This window comes from Symphalangus syndactylus, chromosome 9, assembly GCF_028878055.3.
Source record: "Symphalangus syndactylus isolate Jambi chromosome 9, NHGRI_mSymSyn1-v2.1_pri, whole genome shotgun sequence".
NCBI classification, from domain to species: domain Eukaryota; kingdom Metazoa; phylum Chordata; class Mammalia; order Primates; family Hylobatidae; genus Symphalangus; species Symphalangus syndactylus.
The window spans coordinates 43,134,022-43,156,392 of record NC_072431.2 but is presented as its reverse complement, the minus strand read 5'-3'; the positions used below and the strand labels follow the sequence as shown (position 1 = coordinate 43,156,392).

At 36.2% G+C, this 22,371-nt stretch overlaps 1 protein-coding gene across 14 annotated transcripts in view; it reads right to left on the bottom strand.

Moving 5' to 3' along the window:
• The window catches only part of CCDC148 (coiled-coil domain containing 148), a 315,736-nt gene that overhangs the window by 95,284 nt on the left and 198,081 nt on the right, over nt 1-22,371 (bottom strand). For 9 of the 14 annotated variants that reach the window (XM_063646009.1, XM_055292055.2, XM_055292046.2 and 6 more), the window contains 2 exons: nt 5,468-5,506; nt 4,378-4,518 (listed from right to left, as the gene is read on the bottom strand). In XM_063646009.1, the coding sequence (XP_063502079.1) occupies nt 4,378-4,518; nt 5,468-5,506 (180 nt within the window). The remainder of the gene's footprint in view (nt 1-4,377; nt 4,519-5,467; nt 5,507-22,371) is intronic. The other 5 variants (XM_063646010.1, XM_063646011.1, XM_063646012.1 and 2 more) reach the window with 1 other exon arrangement.

Genomic DNA, 22,371 nt, shown 5'->3' with positions numbered 1-22,371 from the left:
TTTGTGGTGAGTGTATGTAAAGACAGCTAGAACTTCTGGTCAGTATCTCTGAGTTGACATGGAAATCTCCTTTCCTACCTCAAACACATAGAAATGCTGGACAAACTATAACACAACTACACACACACACACACACACACACACACACACACTGCCCCAGTGCCAAAAATAAACATGGAACCTAAAGTCAGAGCAGTCAGAGAGAGCTGAAGCCAAAGGACTTGAGGAAAACTGGGACCCAGCATAGGTCTGCATAGCTGGTGGCCGGATGTTTAACATTTGTCATGGGACCTGTGCTAACGGGAGCTGGAATCAAGCTACTTAAAAATAGCACAAAGTCACATAGGACTCGTCCAGATAGAAAATAGGGACTAGATACACCATAATCACTCTCTGCAAAAGTTCCAGGGAGACCAGAGAAGAAAAGGGGTCAAGTGCAGAACCCCAGACCAGTGCTGTGCACTAGCCCTAAATCTGATGCACTCTAGGCTCATGGCATAGTGTCCCAAGTCTAGAAACTGATACGAAAATTATTCCCAGGCCAAAGGGTAAAATGCATATGACCTTCAACAGAGACACATGTAAGAGCCACCTGTAGAGATGCTCTTGCTACCAGGTCACAGTTCATGAAGAGAAGCATAATTCATAAGAAACAGTTTAATAACCTCGATTACTTAAGCGTTTTAAATTTCCGTGATAATATAGATACTACAGGCAAAACTAAAAGGCAAATGACCAACGGGTGAAAATACATGCAACCCATATAACTATGAAAAGAAATAGTATCTAGAATTTATAAAGAGCTTTTACATATTAATTTAAAAATGGATTTTAAAAGTATGAATAAGTGAGTTACAGAGAAAGAAAACTCTCCAGTAAACATGAAAGATTTTCAACCTCACAAATGATCATGGAAATACAAATTAAAATATTTATAAGATACTTTTCAAATTTATCAAATTGACAAAAGTCAAAAAGCAAAGTTGTAGCATCTTATAAACCACCCCCCAAAATCTTATAAAGTTGAAAGTATATGAATCTACAACATAGTTATTCTCCTTCTAGGTACACCTTAGTGAAAGCCTGAACACATGCATCAGTACAAGCTGGCTGCTGCAGCACAGCCTATAAGAACAAAACTTTGGAAACTTAAATGTCAACCACCAAAGAGAACGGATAAATGCTAGCTCACTTCTACTATGGAACACTATGTAGCAATTAAAAGGCCGGGCATGGTAGCTCACGCCTGTAATCCCAGCACTTTGAGAGGCTGAGGCGGGCGGATCATCTGAGGTCGGGAGTTTGAGACCAGCCTGACCAACATAGTGAATCCCCGTCTCTACTGAAAATACAAAAATTAGCCAGGTATAGTGGCAGGCACCTGTAATCCCAGCTACTCAGGAGGCTGAGGCAAGAGAATCACTTGAACCTTGGAGGCAGAGGTTGCAGTGAGCCAAGATCACACCATTGCACTCCAGCCTGGGCGACAGTGCGAGACTCCGTCTCAAAAAAAAAGAGTGAACTAGGTCTATGTGTATTACTAACATAGGTATATATATATTTTTATTTTACTTTAAGTTCTGGGATACACGTGCAGGACATGCAGGTTTGTTACATAGGTATACATGTGCCATGGTGGTTTGCTGTACCCATCAACCCATCATCTAGGTTTTAAGCCCTGCATGCATTAGGTATTTGTCCTAATACTCTCCCTCCCCTTGTCCCCCACCCCCTGAAACACAGACATATTTTTAAAACACTGCAGAATGACATAGCATGATAGTGTTCATGAAAAAAATTAGTCACAAATTATATGTCAAAATATCTTAAAATCTATGTATGGCCTGGAAAGATAGAAGTAAAATTCCTGATCATGATTGTCTCTTGGGAGGAAAGAAGGGAAATGGTACTAAGGAAGTTCCCAGAAGAGGATTTCAACTTTATCTGTAATATTCTCTCCTTTATTTAAATTTTAAAAATCTGAAACAAAATGAAAAATGTTAACATTTTAATGCTAGCCAATGCGTACTAATGTCTATATCATATCAATCTCTATTTTAAAAAAATTTTATAAATGAAAAAGTATTTTAAAAATAAAATAAGTTATATGCCTTGGTCCTACACAATTGCTAGGGTTTGACCACAAATTTGGCTTAGTTTCCCAAAACATTGTAATGTCCTCTATACTCTATATAAATAGGACAACAAATTTGATAGGGCACTTCTTATAATATCTTTTATTATAAAGTGCAGGACACTTTATACATGTAACACCCTGCATGAAGCTTAGCAAAATGCAACCAGGGACGAAAATGCATTCTAGGCATGGAGGTTTTCATGTTTTTTCAACATGTGCTACTTTAATGCTCATAGGTATAGATCCCACACAACTAACGTACTGAAATTCTCCTCAGCCTTCATCTTTTCAGGCCTAAGTGTCCTTGTTTTAAGCTGCATTTAGGTTAGCCCTTTGGGTGCCTCAGCCATTAAAATAGCTTAATTCTTCCTTCCATTACTCTGTTCAGTTTTTGTTATAGTGTTTATGAGGCAATTGTCAGCCCCATCTGCAAGCTCAGGAAGCTCTCTCTCTCTCATCTTTTAAATGCCTTTCTCTCACTTCCAGAAATCTTACAAACTAGTGATGTCCCTCCATCCTCTCCTGTGTAGCCATGCCAGTTCCTCAACCCAAACTTAATTCGCACAATTAATTGTACCGACTCCCATTCTCAATACTTGAGTTATTTAATTGGTATGGCTTTACCTGTCTTTGTAAACTCCCAGTAAATGAAACTGTTTCCAAATCTCTTCATATGACATTTAAGTTGACACTGCATGTAAAAAGGTGCCTACAAATATAGTACTTTTTGTGGTCACGCTAATTCACGGTGAGGAAATGCTTCGAGGGCCCAAGTAGGGGGATATGCTTTTCACATACTGTACTTTCATAACACTAAATAATTGGTAAGTTCCCCCATTCCAGAGATATATAGCTCACTTACATTATTTGAAACATGATCAATATTTATGAGTTTTGGAGGTACATGTAATTATTCCCTTTAATCATCAACTCTCTTGATAGGGACTTGATAAAACCACCCTATTTACTTCCTTAGAAGCAGAAATCAAATTCGTCTTTGAATTAAAATAAGCATTGTGAAGTATATCTTCTTAGCAGCTGACTTTGTCAAATGATCATATAACTTCTATGTATGTTGTTTTCCACACATGCTGCCTCTACACCAATTTGCTGATTTAAAGTCACAAAACAAATCAATAACAATGACAACTGGAGTATAATAAAATGTGGAAAAACATCCTTATAGCTTTAAAATACATAGTTCCTATACCCCCACATATTCAACTTGGAAGGAACAACTCCTAGGCATGAGATTCTTTGACTTAGTTGGTCACATAGTGCAAAATGTCAACCATGTTCACAAAAATGAAAAGTTTGTCCACCAATGACCATGAATTAATTAATCATTCTTAGCACTATAAGCAGCTTTTCCAAAGAAAAGATTTTTTTTACACCATAGAGATCAAGTCAAAACAGGTGTATAGGTTAAAGACATTTCCTTTCATTCTGCTGATCACAAATTAATTGACTTTCTGTGAATTATTTCTACAGAGCTTAGACACTCCATTTAAAAAATGGTTAATATATCTGATTAAATGGCTAACAAAAATATTTTTATGGCAAATTTCATAATTTTTGTGGTGGGAAAAAACATAAATGCCTAAATAAGTATCTCATATATATATTTAAAACAAAACAACCCTTAAGTGTATTCTATCTTCCATGGATTATCAACAACCACTTCTTTTGGTGTATAGTTTTAAGATTGTGCAACAAATATTTACTCAAAAGAGGAATGATGAATTTGTGTTAGTAAACGAAAAACAAAACCATCTAATAAACAGCCAAGAAGTAAACTCTAAAGGGCATTTTGACTTTCCATGAATTGCACTGTCTCTAGTATAATATATTCTATCAACAAGGATGTTTTTGGCAATTATTTACCACAGTGCCGTCAACCAAGACACTATCCCAGCACAGCACCCTCTCATTTTTTGCCACGTCCCTATTTATTACGGGATTTAACAACCACCACAACCTTGTCTTTTTTTTTTAACCTACAGCACCTCTTCTAATCACAGGTACCTGTGCTCACACAAATCAACAATCTGGGTTCTCCTCCATGTCAACAAATCTTTGAAGCTCAAATAAACTTTTCATTAGAAAAAACATTCCACTAGATCTTTACGAATGTTCTCAGAACTGCTTATGAGAATTTCATGCCAAACACCAAGATCAAAAAGCTCAATCAGGCCATTAAGCATTCATTCACACATTCATACTGACAATAGATTTTATACTTTTTTTTTCTTCTCTGCTCTTTGCAACAATTCCTTCTTCTTCCACAGTTTCTCTTTCTCCTCTTCCTTTTCTCTTCTTCTGGCAAAAATTTCCATTTCCAGTCTTGCTACCTCTTCCTGGTGGGTTCGCCATTGAAGAACCTGAAATAAATAGAAAAACTTCATTCCAGTAACTACGCACACGGAAGTTATTTCATAGGTCATAATAAGACTAGGCTCTATATCAAGCAGATGTCACTTTTTTTTCCAAATAAATGTTTAAATTCTATGTGCGCATGACTGTGTGATGTATCTGTGAAACGTATGTGTGTGTTAGGGTTAAAAGGAAAAAGCAACTTAAAAATCATGTCATTAAGGAATTCTTCACCTGGATTCATGGAGTGGGGTTCCTAAAAAGTCTATGATTTAACTCCAAAGAATCTGTATATTCCCACAAATAGTAAGTAAAAATTTCTGGTTTTGCCTATGTTTTTTTTTCCCGGAGGTTAAACAACTTTCAAAAATTCTCAAATAATCCTAAAATGCTTAAAAGTTTAAGAATCTCTGCTATATTTCAGCCTTCTTATTTTATAAGAATGGAAAACAGGCCTGAATTAAGATGAAAAATCATTGTAAGACACTTAAAACAACTTTCTGGGTACCAGTATGTGTTATTGGCAGAAGTATACTTGCTACAGCTTTTCTACTGGGTATTAGGTAATATGTAAATATGTGTCACAATATAAAAAATGCATAGCCTTGATTCACAACCCGATTTCCAGAATATTATTTAAAGAGAAGACAATTAACTGGACAAGTGCACAAAAATGTACCCACAGGAATGTGCACTACAGTGCTGTTTAAAACAAAAAAATCGAAAAAGTCTAAAGTCTGGCAGTAAGAGATGGCTTAAATCAATTATGGTTCTTTTATACAATGACTGCCGTTGAAAGAGGATGCCATAACTCTATATTCACTGAAATAGAAAATATCCATGACATATTATTAGATGCAGAAAAGCAGACAAAAGCCACATTTGCAGTATGATCTCATTGATGTAAAATATCAACTATGTATCTATGCATAGAAAGAGATTTGGAAGGGGACTTACCAAATAATGATATTGGTTATCTCTGAATAGAATCATTTCCTGGGATTTAAAAAAATTATTCTTTAAATCTTTCTGTGCTGGGTGACATTTTTTCAATAAGTATTTATTATCCTTGTAAGCAGGAAAAAAATGAAACTAATGAAATAAAAACAAATACTTAACTGATCCATGTATACATCTGGCTAAGGAAGTGGACAGCAGGGAAATGTAGAGGCATGCAAAATTCTTTTTATATTAGCATTCCCAATTAAATACTTCATTTCTTACACATTTAATGTAAGCATTATTTATTAATGGTAATATATATGATGAAAATTAAATAAATAAAATGTCAAACAAATACAATTAATTAAAGTGACTCTAAACAAGTTCATTTTGCAAAAATTTCATTTTCTAAAGTAATATTTGCCTTGTTTATCAAAATAACCCATGAAATTTCTACTCCCGCTCTTTAAATACAGTTCAGTTTAGCCCACCTACTGCTTATCCTGTCCATCATATTGACCTTTTTCTTGGGAACCTCATTCCTAGAATAGATCATCCCCTGCCTTCTGTCCTGACCTGCTTTCAAACCTTTCCTTTCTGTAATTTATCTTCCATCTTTCACTTGCTACAATTCAAATCAGTGTCCTGTCATCCTATCACGTATTACCAGTGATCTACCCCTGAATACCCAAAAGATAGTTCCCTGTTCTCCATTCCTTGACCTCATGGTGATAGTTGACACTGCTGACCATCGCTTTATGCTTAAAACTCTTTCCTGCCCAGGTCATGACATTTCTCTCTGTTTCTCTACCAACAGATACTGCTCTCTTCTTCCTGTTTCCTGTGTCTACCCTATAATCCCAACCCTACATTATCCTCTCATTAACCTCCAACCTCTCTATCTATGTTCATTATATGATGTGCTTATCCCCTTCTAGGAGTTCATTCTGTCTCTGACCACAAAATTTATATTATCCGCTCTATCTTTTTGTCTGCAATTCAATCCTATGTTAACAAATTCCTTAAGACTTAGCTATTTGTATGTACACTTAAAATCCAACATTTCCTAAATTAAATTCAACATCTTTAACTTTGCCACAGCTTCACATCAAACCCTGTGCACCTGCTTCTCCTTTCCAAATATCCTGGTTTGGTCTGTGGAACCACAAGTCACCAGGTAGTTTGGATTTTTTTATTACTATGTATACACATCAACATAACTGTCATCTCTTTACATTTTACATCTGATGTGGAAGCCCATAAATTTCTTAAGCTCAGATGAATTTTTATTTATGACAAACTAATTTCTAAACCATTGAGCTTGGTTGTAGTTCTCTAGTCCATCCAAAGTCTTTCTGCCAAAAGTATTTAGAACAAGATCAGAAAGTTCAAAAGGATGATGTCAACTGATCAATACAGAATCTAAATAATTTAGTTTTCTCACTACCAACAAATGCCCCCCTTTGATGTAGCTAACACGCTAACACGTAATCTCTAAGTAGCGTTCTTCCTCTGCCTTCCCTTATATGGCCATTCCTATTCTTGTTCTATTCTTTATTAATCACAAAATATTCATGGCCTACATCTTCCTTGAAACATTCTACTGCCCATTTTTATCTCTCTTGTCTTATTTCACTGACCATACCACAACTGCTCTCTGAGTATGTTGAATATATTGTTAGTTTCCACTTAGAGTACAGTCCATGCATTTGCCTTCCCCTTATACCGCCTAGCAGAGTACTGGTACATCATAGGTGCTCAAAAAGTAACTTTTATTTAATCCATCAAATGAATATTTTAAATGAAGCCTGATAAATAAGAAAAAATGTTAGTATTAGAATACATCACTTTGCAACAACTGCTGAAATAATGGATCCTAGTTAATGATCATCAATGGCTGCTAAAAACATCATATTAACAATTAATGGGAAACTTTATAATGAATGGATCAAGCTGGAAACAAACACACGGAATAATCTTAACATCACAGAGGAACAAGCAGACATTGTTCCTTCTGATGGAAGCATACAGCATTCCCATGAATTATTCTTGCCAAAAAATAAAATTGAATCTGATCAAAGCTCTAGACCTACCTATCAGGTTACAGGAAATTCAGCCAACAGAGAAACACATTATGCAATAGTATATGGGAACACAATCCACAAAACTAAAATTTGTGAACACTCAAAGAACTTTAACAAATTACAAGAAAAAAAATGAGAGATAAATTGATAGAGATTTATGAAACATCTTAACCAAATGCAATATGTGGTTTATATTTGGATTCTGATGTAAATAAACCAATGTGAAAAGAAATTATGAGATAATTAGAGCTATTTCAATATTGATTAGTTAGTTGATGCTATTAGGTTGATGCCATTGGTTAGTTGATGCTATTAAGGAAATACTGTTAAAGTTTTTAGGTATGGTAATACTATGGTTATGTTCTATAACTTTAGAGATATACACTTTAATTTTAAAGCTAGATACTTAATACTAACAGATTATATGGTGCTTGTGATTCTTACTATTATTTCAAGGGGCAGGAGGGAGTAAGTAAGAATACAGATAAAACATATTTGACTAATGAATGGATAATTGTTGAAGTTAGGTGATGATAGACTTTTATAGGTTTTAAAATTTTTCCATACTAAAAAATGTATTGAAAAACAAAATAAACTATAAAATATAATGCATATGCAAAGAGATTTATATAATAAAATACTGTAGTCTCAAGGTTCTGAGGCAGTAGGAAGGAAGATCTGTAATACACTGAAACAGTGAAAAGAAAAATTCAGCCTTTCTGAGCACAGAGACTATTTTTATAAATTTTAATGGAAACAAGTTAGGGTTTTAGAACTACTCTTCACATTTTTTTATTTAAAACTGAGGGGAACCATCATTGAATGACCTTTATATGATGTCCTGTGATTTAAAGAAGCAAAAGCATAAATCAAAATCTATAAATGGGAAAGATTTCTGTTTCCTAAGGCAAGATAATAACCAGACCAATAAAACTAGTATAACCAGTTTACTCACCAGTTTATTTAATTTACCCTTCCCTGTCTTTGGCAAGTCTAAATGATGCTTCTTTTCTCCAAAAAAAAAAAAAAAATGATAAAGTTATGTTGATTTTTAAACAGTGATATACCCACCAGAAAATCCTGAAACAGCTGCAAATTCAACAACCAAAAGCCAATAGTTTGTAGATCTTAAGTAATACAAGAAAAAAAGAAAAGGAAAGAAATGCTGTAAAAACAAACAAACAAAAAAACCCTAGAGCAAAGCTTCAGCCTTCAGAAACTAAATTGCTTCTACTTAATATTGGAATCATAGGGATGGTCAGGGACCTGTAGAATTTTACCTGAAGGCAATAATTCACAGCATTATTTCTAATTATAATGCTATCAGGACAAAAAAGGGAGGGGGTAAAGGAAAGAAGGTTGTTGGAAGCTAGAGTGGTAAGATCTTGATAATGAGAAACAGGCTCAGCAGCAATTGGTATCTAAGCAATAAGGCAAAACAACTTTTCAGAATGCACACTGGATAAGATGAAGAATCTGGTGGCCATTGAAATAATCCTTATCCAATGGATCCTCACAGAGATACTCAAGGGATGTGGATGGCTTCCATGTGGAGAGAATGACAAACAATTATGGTATTTTCAAGACACCTAAGGATAAGAAAGCTGGCAGGTGGGCAAAGGAATCAATATTAGTACAATAGACTAAAGCACAGAAGACTCTAAGTGAACAGTGAGCAAAAGGAAGAATGGCACAGAAGAACATTTTAGTAGTTTTATTTTAAAGGCTTTGCTAATTATATAGCTTTAAAGAGAGTATGTGAACATATAACCATGAAGCAATAATAATCACAAAAGAACATTACCACAGTGGCAGCCAGGAGTGTGTGTTATAGGAAAGCATTATTTAGACTACTAACTACAGGGCATTTTTCCAGGTTTTAATTAATACTTTGCTTAATATGCCTACCAAGGGTTGTCTTTGAATGAGACCTTAACCTAACAGAGGATAAATGACATTTAAAATACGTTCGTCTACTGCAAATAATAAATTAATGGTTTAAAATGAAAATGGTTAGTAGCATTACATGTACCCCTCACTCTTAATGTACAGTAAAGTGGTTCAACTGAAATTAATAAGCACACATTCACAGAAAGAACAAAGTAATAGAAAAACAAATATGAAGCCCATGAAAACTTCAAAGGTAATGATTGAAATTAACATCAATGAAACAATATTAACACAATTTTACATCAAAGTTGAGAGCTTTGAAAACCATTTATTGTAAGTGTCAGTATGCCATAAAGGAAATGAAAATTGAACATCTGCTTTTGAGACCCATCCTTGCCACCAACAACAATATTGTTACTTTGAGCAAATGGCTCATGCAGTTCTTTCATGTGTTAAAGGGAGGGACTGGATCAGGTTACCACTATAGTTCATTTAAGTTCTACTATTCTGATACCATATTTTCCTTAGAGATATCATAATATATGATATGCTCTGCAATTTTCTTCTCCAAGCAAAGCTGACTTCAATGAAAAAACATCAGTATTTTGTAAACCTTTTAAATAATAATAAACATTAATATTATATTCTATTGGCCATATTTATGGAAACAGAGTGTGATGTGGTTGTTTTATATGGAAAATCAAAAGAAAGGTACCATCTGAGCAGTACCTATAACTGACAATAATGAAATATGAAAAATTGCCATTTATGAGAGATTATTTTGTGCCAGGCTAATGTTTTATTAAGATGTTAAACACATGGTATGATGTAATCCTTGAAACAAGCAAGCCTGTCTACTTCACACTTCATCTGCCTAACTTCTACTTATCCTACTCAAGTCTTGGCTCAGATGCCATTTGCTCCAGGAAGCCTTTCCTAACCCACCATGCCCAGATCAGATACCTCTCTACTTCTCTAGCACATTGTCCCTATTCTATTACAGCATGTATCAAGTGTTTGGAATGACCCAAGGGACTGCAAACTTCATAAGGGCAGGGACCAGATCTGTCTTATTCATAGGCTGTCTCCAAAGATTAGCACAGCATCTGCCACTCAGTAAGGGTTCAATAAGTACTTCTTGGGTGACTGCATGGATAATGCTCTGAAGTTAGATTGACAGTATTTTCTCTTCTGCCTCTTGCATTGATCTTTAAAAAGAAAAAGTCTCCCACCAGACATGCTACCATTTTCCAACTCCCCCACCATGGGACTCCTGATCCCTGCTTTCCTCAGTCCTAGCTGTTTCACTGCTTCCTGAGCTTCATCTGTGCTTATCTGATGGGGAAAATAATCAGAAAACTTGTCAGGATTTTCAGCAACTAATTTACATTTCCATCAAGATTAGAGGACATGTGTAAAAACTAGCAAACAAATCCCTTTCTCTGTCTTCTCCCTTAATGTTACTATAAGCTTCTAATTCAGTTCAGCTGAGTAAACTTTAAATTTTCATTTTATTAAATCTTTAACAGTCTGATAGCTCCATTAAATATTTTTCCAATGTACCACTGTTTTTCAATATTACCCACCTAAGCTTTTTAATCTTATGTATTTCATTTATGTTTAAACTTTGCTCATGAAATACAGTACCTGTGATTTTGGATGTTATTAGAGCTTTCTATTCTCCATTTGGCATTTCTGCTTAGCAGAAAAATTTTGTCTTTATTTTTGGCTTCACAATTATTCCTTGGTTTCTTAGGTAACTTCATAAGTTCATTTTTTTATCACCTCTATTTGATAACTGCTTTTCATTTTCTGTGGCCTTTTATTAGTCTTTCTCAGATTCTCAAAGATAATGCACTATTATTATCTTGACTGTTCCATGTCCTTTACTTTTCAAATAAAATCTTGCAATGTTTCATTTAATTGGTTAGACCTGGAGGGTCTAACCTTAGTGTAAAACAAAACTTTTAGAGGAAGAAACAAACTAAATGCCAATAAGCAGAAATTTATCAACAGCTACTTTTTCTGAAAGGATAAAATTTACAAACGTATCAGTCAATTTTATTTATGAAAGTAACAAAAAACTGGACTAAGGGTAAGGAATTCACTTGCTTCTTGGCTGTGAGATCTTGGGAAGTCACTTCCCAGTTCTGGGCCTCAAATCCTCTTCTAAAAATTAAGAGGACTAGATCAGTATTGTCTAAACAATTCATTAATTGGATCATGAAATCAATTTTGTGGATAGCAACTAGCATTTTTTATGCAAAATAATAGAATGGAAAATAACAGAGATGATGTCAATGTATTAATGCTGTGTCAAGAAATTATTTCCATTATGTGTGTGTTCATTTGTGATGTAAAATACATTTCCCACTGTAAGTCACAGTCAAAGAAGCTTGAAAAACACATCAGAAAGCTCTCTATAATCCTTCCCAATGCTAAGATTCTATGGCTCTGTGATAATAAAGACCAATGTTTTTATGTCACTATCATTGAGCTACAGTCTTTCTTCCTTCTGCAATCAACTCAGAAGCACAGCATAGATGAGACAACCCAGGTTTTGAAATCATAAACCAGAGTTTGAGTCCTACCTCTGTGACCTATTAAAGGTGTCCCTGGGCACACTGTTTAACCACTTAGAACCTCAGGTAAGTGTAAAATGAGATAATAATGATGCACACTTGACAGGGTTGCTATGCAAACACCAACCATTTGAACAAACCAGAAACTCAGGAATCATCCTAACACTGCCTGTCCCTGACACTCCACGTATCCAAGTTCTGTTGCCTATTACTCCTGATTGTACTTCCCACTATCTCTTAAACCCATTCAGTTCTCTCTATCTCCATAACCACCACCCTAATTCCGTAAGAGCCTCCCTGCATCCACTGTTGCTCCTCTCTCTCTACTGAGGCCAGACTCAGTAGAGAAAACACTCTATTGAGTATTTTCAAAACAGATGTCTGATCCATCTCATTCCCTGTCTACACTCCCATCTCCCTGCCTAACATCTTTCAATGGTTTCTACTGCTCATGGGGTAATGTATAAACTCCCAGGTATAGATTACATGGCTCCCAGTATTTGGCCCAGCCTATGTCTGCAACCCTAACTCATAATCCACACCAATTACCAATTTACCCTCTGTGTTCCAGACGCACCTTACAGATAGATCCCTGAACAGGCCACATGCCTTCCAGCTACATAGATATTGCATATGCCATTTTTTTTTTTTCTTGGAGTGTTCTTTCCCCCTCCCTGCCCCACACTCCCCTTTCTAATCAATATTTATTCAATCCCAAATTTCTGCTGCAATTTCTGTCAGGGAAGCCTTGCCCACCAGGACATGATACCAAGCCTCTTAGTTATGTGCTCCCATAACACTGTTTACTTTTTCTTCAAGGTAATTCTCATAATTCGAAATTAGACATTCAGTCTTGTAATTACTTGACTGGTTCCTGTTTCCCCACTTGACTGTGATCTCCATGAGAACAGGGACCATAACTGATTGACTAATCAATGTATCTCCAGTGCTTTACATACCACCCGGCACCTGATAGATGCTCAATAGATACGTTTAAATGAATATGAAATGAGGTAAGAAAGCAAATGTGATATACAAATGCTATTTATGTGCCTGGATTGCTGCAGTTGCATTCTAGCTGACATTCCTGACTTCAATGTCACTTTGGTTCAAACTATTGTGTACACATATATTTATTGGATAAATTTTCACACATTTTTGCTTCCCTGCTCAAGCCTCTAATAGCAGTGGCTTTTTGGCCACCAGTTCAAGTGGCCTTACAGCTATTTATTTATTCATTTATTTGTATACCACCTTGTCCAAAAGGAAGACTCAATCTTTCAAGGTGTTTTTGGATGTGACCCTGTACACATGACTTTATTTCCTATGACTCCCCAGGCTTTTGTCCTTCTCTGCCTCTTCCTTTCCTCCCCACTCCTACACATCCTTGCTTATCTCCATCCCAGGCCTTGCCTGGAAAGCTCTCATTCCTGCTTCTTACCCTTCAAGGTCATTCAGTGCCCCATCCTAATGATTTCATCTAACATTTGTCTATCCCATGTCTTACCTGTGTCTGTGAATACTGTCTAAAATACACCCCTCCTAGTGACTTTTTAACTACCTACTTTGTTTTATTTTCAGTTCACTTACATTTGCTACTATATAAATTGTTTTATTAATCAATTGATTCATTTTCTTGTCTGTTCTTCTCTTTAGACAGTAAGCTCCGTGAAAGCAGGGACTTGCCTTATTCACTATTCTATTCCTACTCCTGGAATAATGCCTCACCCAAAGCAAATACTCAATGAATATTTCTAGGGTGGATGAATAAGTATCTAAAACTCAGATTAACATAAACAGAACTAAAGACAAAAAACACATGATTATCTCAATAGATGCAGAAAAGGCTTTCAATAAAATTCAACATCCCTTCAGGTTAAAAACTCTCAATAAACTAGGTATTGAATGAGCATAACTCAAAATAATAAGAACTGTCTATGACAAACCCACAGCAACATCATACTGAATGGGCAAAAGCTGGAATCATTCCCCCTTGAAAACTGGCACAAGACAGGGATGCCTTCTCTCACCTCTACTATGCAACATAGTATTAGAAGTCCTAGCCAGACCAATGAGGCAACAGAAAGAAATAATGGGCAACCAACTAGAAAGAGAGGAAGTTGAATTACCCCTGTTTGCAGATGACATGACAATTCTATATCTAGAAAAACCCATAGTCTTAGCCCAAAAGCTCCTTCAGCTGATAAACAACTTCAGCAAAGTTTTAGGATACAAAATCAATGTACAAAAATCACTAGCATTCTTATACACCAACTACAGTCAAGCTGAGAGCCAAAACACGAATGCAATCTGATTCACAATTGTCACAAAAAGAATAAAATACCTAGGAATACAGCTAACCAGGGAAGTGAAAGATCTCTACAATGAGAATTACAAAACATTGCTCAAGGAAATCAGAGTAGACACAAACAAATAGAAAAGCATACCATGCTCATGGATAGGAAGAATCAATATTATTAAAATAGTCATACTGCCCAAAGCAATTTACAGATTCCATCTTATTCCTATCAAACTACCAATGATATGCTTCACAGAACTAGAAAAAACTATTTTAAAATGTATATGAAACCAAAAAAGAGCCCAAATAGCCAAGACAATCATAAGCAAAAAGAACAAACAAAGCTGGAGGCATTACATTACCTGACTTCAAACTATACTACAGGGCTACAGTAGCCAAAACAACATGGTACTGGTACAAAAACAGGCACATAAACCAACAGAACAGAATAGAGAGCCCAGAAACAAGGATGCACACCTAAGACCATCTGATCTTCAACAAAGCTGACAAAAACAAGTAATGGGGAAAAGACTCCCTATTCAATAAACAGTGCTGGGACAACTGGCTAGCCATATGCAGAAGATTGAAGCTGGACCCCTTCCTTACATCATATATAAAAATCAACTCGAGACGGACTAAAGACTGCAATATAAAACCCTAAACCATAAAATCCCTGGAAGACAACCTAGGCAATACCATCCTGCACATAGGAATGGGCAAAGATTTCATTACAATGACACCAAAACTAATCGCAACAAAATCGAAAATTGACAAACAGCATCTAATTAAACTTAAGAGCTTCTAGACAGCAAAAGAAACTATCAACAGAGTAAACAGACAACCTACAGAATGGGAGAAAATATTTGCAAGCTATGCATCTGACAAAGGTCTAATATCCAGCTCTATAAGGAACTTAAATTTACAAGAGAAAAACAATCCCATTAAAAAGCAGGCAAAGGACATGAACAGATACTTTTCAAAAGAAGATATATATATGTCTTCAACAAGCATATGAAATAAAGTTCAATATCCCTGATCATTAGAGAAATGCAAGTCAAAACCACAATGAGATACCATCTCACACCAGTCACAATGGCCATTATTAAAAAGTCAAAAAATAACAGATGCTGGAAGGTTGTGGAGAAAAGAGAACCCTTAAACACTGTTGGTGGAAGTGTAAATTAGTTCAACCATTATGGAAAGCAGTATGGTGATTCCTCAGAGAGCTAAAAGCAGAACTACCATTTGACCCAGCAATCCCATTACTGGGTATATAGAGGAATATAAATCATTCTACCATAAAAAAGACGTGCATGCAATGTTCATTGCAGCACTATTCACAATAGCAAAGATGTGGAATCAACTTAAATGCCCACCAACGACAGATTAGATAAAGAAAATGTGGTACATATACACCATGGAATACTATGCAGCCATAAAAAAGAACAAGATCATACCTTTTGCAGAAACATGGATTTTGCAGAAATCATGAACACAAAGAAGGGAACAACAGACAATGGAGTCTATTTGAGAGTGGAGTGTGGGAGGAGGGAGAGGAGCAGAAAAATAACTATAGGGTACTAGGCTTAATACCTGGGTGACAAAATAATCTGTACAATAAGCCCCCATGACATGAGTTTACCTATGTAACAAACCTTCATATGTACCCCCGTATTAGTCTGTTTTCACACTGATGTAAAGAACTACCTGAGACTGGGTAATTTATAAAGAAAAGAGGTTTCATTGACTCAGAGTTCTGCATAGCTAGGGAGGCCTCAGGAAACTTAAAATCATGGCAGAAGGTGAAGGGGAAGAAAGGCCTGTATTACACAGTGGCGGGAGAGAGCAAGGGGGGACGTGTCACACTTTTAAACCATCAGAGCTCATGAGAACTCACTATCATGAGAACAGCATGGAGAAAGCCGCCCCCATGATCCAATCACCTTCCACCAGGTCCCTCCCTTGAAACGTGGGGATTACAATTCAACACGACATTTGGGTGGGGAAACAGAGACAAACCATCTGAACCGAAAAGTTTAAAAATAATAGTAATAAAAGGAAAAAGAAAACTCGGATTGGCAATCATATACTTGTCTAGTATCTAAACCACAGGGCCAGATGAGTACCATCTAGCATGTCACTACGTGATTATGTGATTTCAATAGCAAACTTTAGCCTGACAAATTTCTTACACAGAACACACTTCCTTCCACCTATCCCCTTGCCCTCTCTGTCTCTCTAGTCTTCCATCAAGGAGGCAAGCTAAAGTCATGAAGGTTTCACACAGCTGCTAGGACCTGGATTCAGCTCTGAACGATTCACAAAGGAGGATTTAGACTGTAAGGGAACAGTCAAGTTTAGAATACAATAAGACTCTACTTTAGGGAATATACTCTATGAATGGAGGCCTTGAGAAAGTTAGGCTCATGTATGTGTATAATTTTCTGCAGTGGGTAGAGGGCACCTACCTGTTCTTTTTACCTCCCATGGAAACTATTGCAATGGCTGGCACAGTAAATACTTATTAAGGTGTATTAAATATATTTAGCACTTTATTATCTTATATTAAAAAGTTTATTAACCACTTCATATGTGTATCCCACTTCCCAACTAGATTATGTACTCCCTGTATTCTGGGGACAAGGTGTATGCCAATTTTATAATCCATAAAATCTACCACATACTAAATTCAAAGGAGATACTCAATAAAACTCATTCTTCAAGATACTTGTGATCTTACAAACATCCCTTTAAAAAGTTGAGACAGCTTTCTGCTGAGCCTTAAGTTTAATTTTAATATCAGAGATTTTCCATAAATCTACCAAACCCCAGAAATGACTTCTCTTTTGATTCTGCAATTCTGGGCTTTCTTATCTTGGGCTGTGGTTAAAAATAAAATATCTAGTACATTTACCTAACAAGGCATTTGCCTAATTAATGCAAGTTAAATGGATTACAAAGAAGAAAAGTAGTTATCTAAAATCCTTTCCTGTAATTAGGGGATTATGATGCCTAGCAGGGGAAGGTGACAGATGTATATTACATAATGTAAATATACATATTTACATTATATATTATATAATGTAAAAAAGCATTAGTAAACTATTCTTAAATGTACAGGTTTACATTAACATAACCATACTCCTCAAAGGTCTGATATTTCCTTTAGAGTTATTATTTTAATGAACAGAACCCTCAAGAGAACTGCTCATAGATCAGTAACCACTGTAACTTTTCTTTTAATGAGAATAAGACCATTTTGGAGCTACAAAATGGAGACCACTGCTGAGAACAAAAATTAAGGAAAGTGATTATAGAGTATGATAAAAGTGATTACAATATATGGATTTACTAGATTACAGGACCCAAATAGGAAACCTTCAATGAGAATACTTCTTCCGTCATCAGCTCATTCCTTTCTAGATATAGCACAGAATCAACAACTGATTAATAGTACTATTAATCTCTTCACTTGTTACATCTTAGCTATACAGGAGACCAAGAATGGAATGTGATTCTTAAACAAGAATCACAAGATTATTAACTGGGAAAAAATCATAAAAGAAAGAGACTTCCATTATCATCAGCAGAACCCCCTTCACGTGGGATGTTATTCAGCAATGAATATTTCAAACTAAATATAGTGCATGTTGATATGTGTGCATTTTCTGAATGCCATCTTCTAGAAAGAATAGTCAGAATATACCTGGGGGAAAAGGAAGCAACATCTTCAAGACAGAAAAAGAAGTGGGGAGGGGAGGCAAAGGATAAAGTGTAAAATTAAGGGGCTATTATATACATGCACAGAGGCCTCACCCAGATTATCCCCCAAAATGCTAAATGGAAGTTACAAATCAATTCTCTGAGTACTCACAAGATGATAAATCCAGTCATCTTGATTTTTTTCCAAATAGATACTAAAAAGCAGGATGCTATACTGATATTACAATATGTTCATGGAAATGGGAAATCTTATTCTTTTCCATAAAGTCTTAGTTAACCTCTGAAATTAATGTTCTGAGTAGATAAACACTAGAATAATGTGCATTATTCTGAATTCATTTGTGTTCAAGATTTAGCCAGTTTTACTTCTAAATGACAGCTCCACCAAAGCTCATTTATACATTCCTCCAGCTTCCCCAATCTTCCAATTACTTATTCTGCATATGTTTCTTAAAGGAATAGCTATGACCCCTCATATAAAATTCTATACTATTCCTCATATAAAATTCTATACTATTCACCCAAGGATACAGCTCTGTCCTAATCCATAAAAATGTATTAAATAGAACATATAAAGCATGATGGTGTGAATCTAATTGCCGCTTATGCTAGGAGGTTTAGAAATTTGAATTTGCTCTTTCAAGTCTATGTTCTATTGAACATTTCCTGCTTACAGATAATTACTCTCAGCTAGAAAAAGATGCTATCTGTCATAACAGAACTAATGCAACCAACCAATAATCCTATACATCATTATGCGCAAATGTCTTGGGTTTTTTTTTTTTTTACATTTAAAATTACTTTGTCTCTGCATAAGAGTCAGTTTTTTCACGTGTGTGACTCCTCTGCATCATATACATCCCATGGAAGCTTTAATCTTCACACAAGGGGAAACTTTAATCTTCGGATACCAGTGTCATTAGTATATAAATTAAAGTATATTCTATTGAATTAAGAAGAAAATGTTTCTAACTTATAATTTATAAGTATATTTTAAAGAGTTAGTAGCGTGTCGGAATCAATAACACCAATTGTGCATCTCCCTTGGCTAGCTAGGTCCACTTCCTCTAGTGCTTCCTTTTTGGTTTTCCTTTTCACTCAACTCACTGGGGCCTCAGTACCACAAATGTGCTCACAGCTCCCAAATCCTTGGCTCCAGATCCATATGTTCAGCTCTCTGTTGGGTAGCCAACATATCTCCAACTGCAGCACATTCAAAACAGAATCACTATCTTCCCCTGAGAATCTGTATTCCATATCTAGGTTAATGGCATCATAGATCACCCAGTTGGTCGCCTAAGCCAAGAGCTACTCTAGACTTCTTTTTCTCCACTACCCTTCACATCCTGTCACCAAATCATCCTTAATACATCTAGACTCTGTTATCTCACCTCCAGCCCCCTACTAAGTTCAGTTAAGCATTCATCTCTTTCCTAGACTGGCAATTATTTCCTAACTGATTCTCCACTTTCAGATTTATCCCATGTCAATCCACCTTCCATAGCCATGCCTGACTAATCCTTTTATAGTGAAAAGTCTGATCACATGATTCCCCTGCCTCAAGCCTTTCCTTGGCTCCCCACTGTCTCCAGCAGGGGCACAAGCTCAAATATCTGCCAGGGGCAGGCAGGTACAAAAGTGAGTAAAGAGGGCTGGGTGTAAAATGACAGGTGGTGGTTGGGACTACACCCAGAGGAAGAGGCACATGCTCCGCCTCAAGGCACTTAAGGGAGGCAGCTGCTTTTGACTCCAGCCAGTTGCTGCCACATAGGAATGAGTGTAGGCCCGCGGTCACCAGATGTTCCAATTTTTCAAGAGAAGCTGGAAGCCTGGATTTGTATGCACATTTTCCAAAATGTTCATGTTGAAAATACATCCACATTCTTTTTAAATTTTTAAATCTATTTCCATAGTTTTTTGGGGGGAACAGGTGGTATTTGGCTACATGAATAAATTCTTTAGTGGTGATTTGTGAGATTTTGGTGCACCCATTTCCTGAGCAGTATACAGTGAACCCAATTTGTAGTCCTTTATCCCTCACTTTCTTCCCATCCTTTCTCCCTGAGCCCCAAAGTCTATTGGTCATTCTTATGCCTTTGCATCCTCATAGCTTAGCTCCCACTTATGTGTGAGAACATAAAGTGTTTGGTTTTCCATTCCTGAGTTACCTCACTTAGAATAATAGTCTCCAATCCCATCCAGGTTGCTACAAATGCCATTACTTCATTACTTTTTATGGCTGAGTACTAATATTCCAGTACATATATATGTGTGTGGCATTGATGGGCATGAAAATATACCCACATTCTTAAAAACAAACATATGAAGCCCTAGCTTAATATTCAGGCTATCAAATTTCAACCTCTCCTGAACTAGATAAAACTCCGATTCTTAGCATGACACGCCAGGCCCTCTATTATCTGACAAAGAACATTCATTCCTTTCTTCTCCCCACATGCAACCTGTGTTCCACCCACACCAAACATCAAACTCGCCGTGCTGTTTTCAGCCCCCATGGCTTTGGATATTCTTCTCCACTTCCGGAATGCCCTGCCACACCTACACACCTCTTGTTTTAATAGTAAAATGTTATTTGCTTGCTCAGGCTCAGCTCAAGCATCTCTTCCTCTGTAATGCCTTCCCAGACCCACGAGGGGACAAGGCAATCGTTTCACTCTTGGCATTATCACCATATCGAGGACATGTACTTCTTACATGATTAGTCACACTGAATTGAAATTTTTTATTTTACAGTTGCCTTCCCTATCAGAAAATACAGGTTTTTAAGGGCAAGGACTGTTGTTATTCAGCATTTTACATCTACCCCTAGGTCATAACCTATTAGCATTAGAACTAAACAGGAGATAAGTAACTATGTCATTTTAACAATAGAAAAACATATAAATTAGAGATTGTCATTGATCTCTAAAAGAATTTAACTCTGCTTTCATATAAATATAAAACCTCAGCCTTAGCTGAAAAAGTGTCCATTATCTCTCTGCCTTTTCTCCCGGACTGGTCAGTCCTTCACTCACGATACAGTGGCTTCAGCCCTATTTTCTGTCCCTATAGTTTTGCCTTTTCTAGAACGTTATATAAAAGGAATTACACAGTATGGAGTCCTTGCGGTTGGCTTCTTCCACTTAGCATAATGTATCTGATGCTCATCCATGTTGTTCCATGTATGAGTGGTTGATTCCTCTGAATACTTTGAGAAGTATTCCATTGTATGGAAGCACCACGGATTGTTTATACATTCATTAGTTGTAGGACATTTGGGTTGTTTTCAGTTTTTGGTGATCACAAATTAAGCTGCTATACACATTCATGTGCAGGTTTTGTGTGAACATGTTTTTATTTCATTTGGATAAATAATCAGTAGCATTGCTGAGTCGTATATGTTTAACTTTATAAAAAACTGCCAAACTGTTTTTCCAAAATGGCTGTACTTTTTTCTGTCTGTCCATCAGCAATGCATAAGGGTTCCAGTTACTGCGCTTCTTCACTAGCACGTGATATTGTCAGAGTTTGGAGGGCCAGTTTTGTGGGGGAGAGGGGCTGATTTACGCCCTCTTATAGGGAGTGGTAATATCTTACACCTCCTTTAAAGCATTTGCCTGACCTCCTTTAAACTCCTCCTTCACTATTCTTTATTAGCTGATAAATCAAACATCTGTGAACCATCTCATGTCCTCTACACCAAATTTTTAAAATTTTCCAGATTTATTGAGGTATAATTGACAAACAAAATTATATTAAGGCATACAACATGATGATTCTATATCTACGAATTTTGTGACATGACTACCATAATCAAGTTAGTTAACACATTTATCACCTCACCTAGTAACCCTTTTTGTTTTGTTTCGTTTTGTGGTGAGAATATTCAAGCGCATTTCAAATATACAATTCAGGACTGTTAACTATAGTCACCATGCTGTATATTAGATCCCCTGAACTTATTTATCTTATAAACGAAAGTATGTACCCTTTGACTAAAATCTCCCCTTTCCTCCCATGCCCTTGCCCCTGGCAACCATCATTCTACTCTCTGCTTCTATGAGTTCAACATTTTTAGATTCCACATGTAAGTGAGATCATGCAGTATTTCATTTTCTCTAACTTATTTTACTTAGCACAGGTTCATCCGTGTTGCTGCAAATGGCAGAATTGCCTTCTTTTTATGGCTGAATAATATTCTGTTGGATGTATACATGCCACAATTGCTTGATCCTTTCATCCCTTGATGGACACTTAGGTTGTTTCCATATCTTGACTATTGTGAATAATGAACACAGAAGTGCAGCTATCTTTGATTGGTGATGATTTCATTTTCTTTGG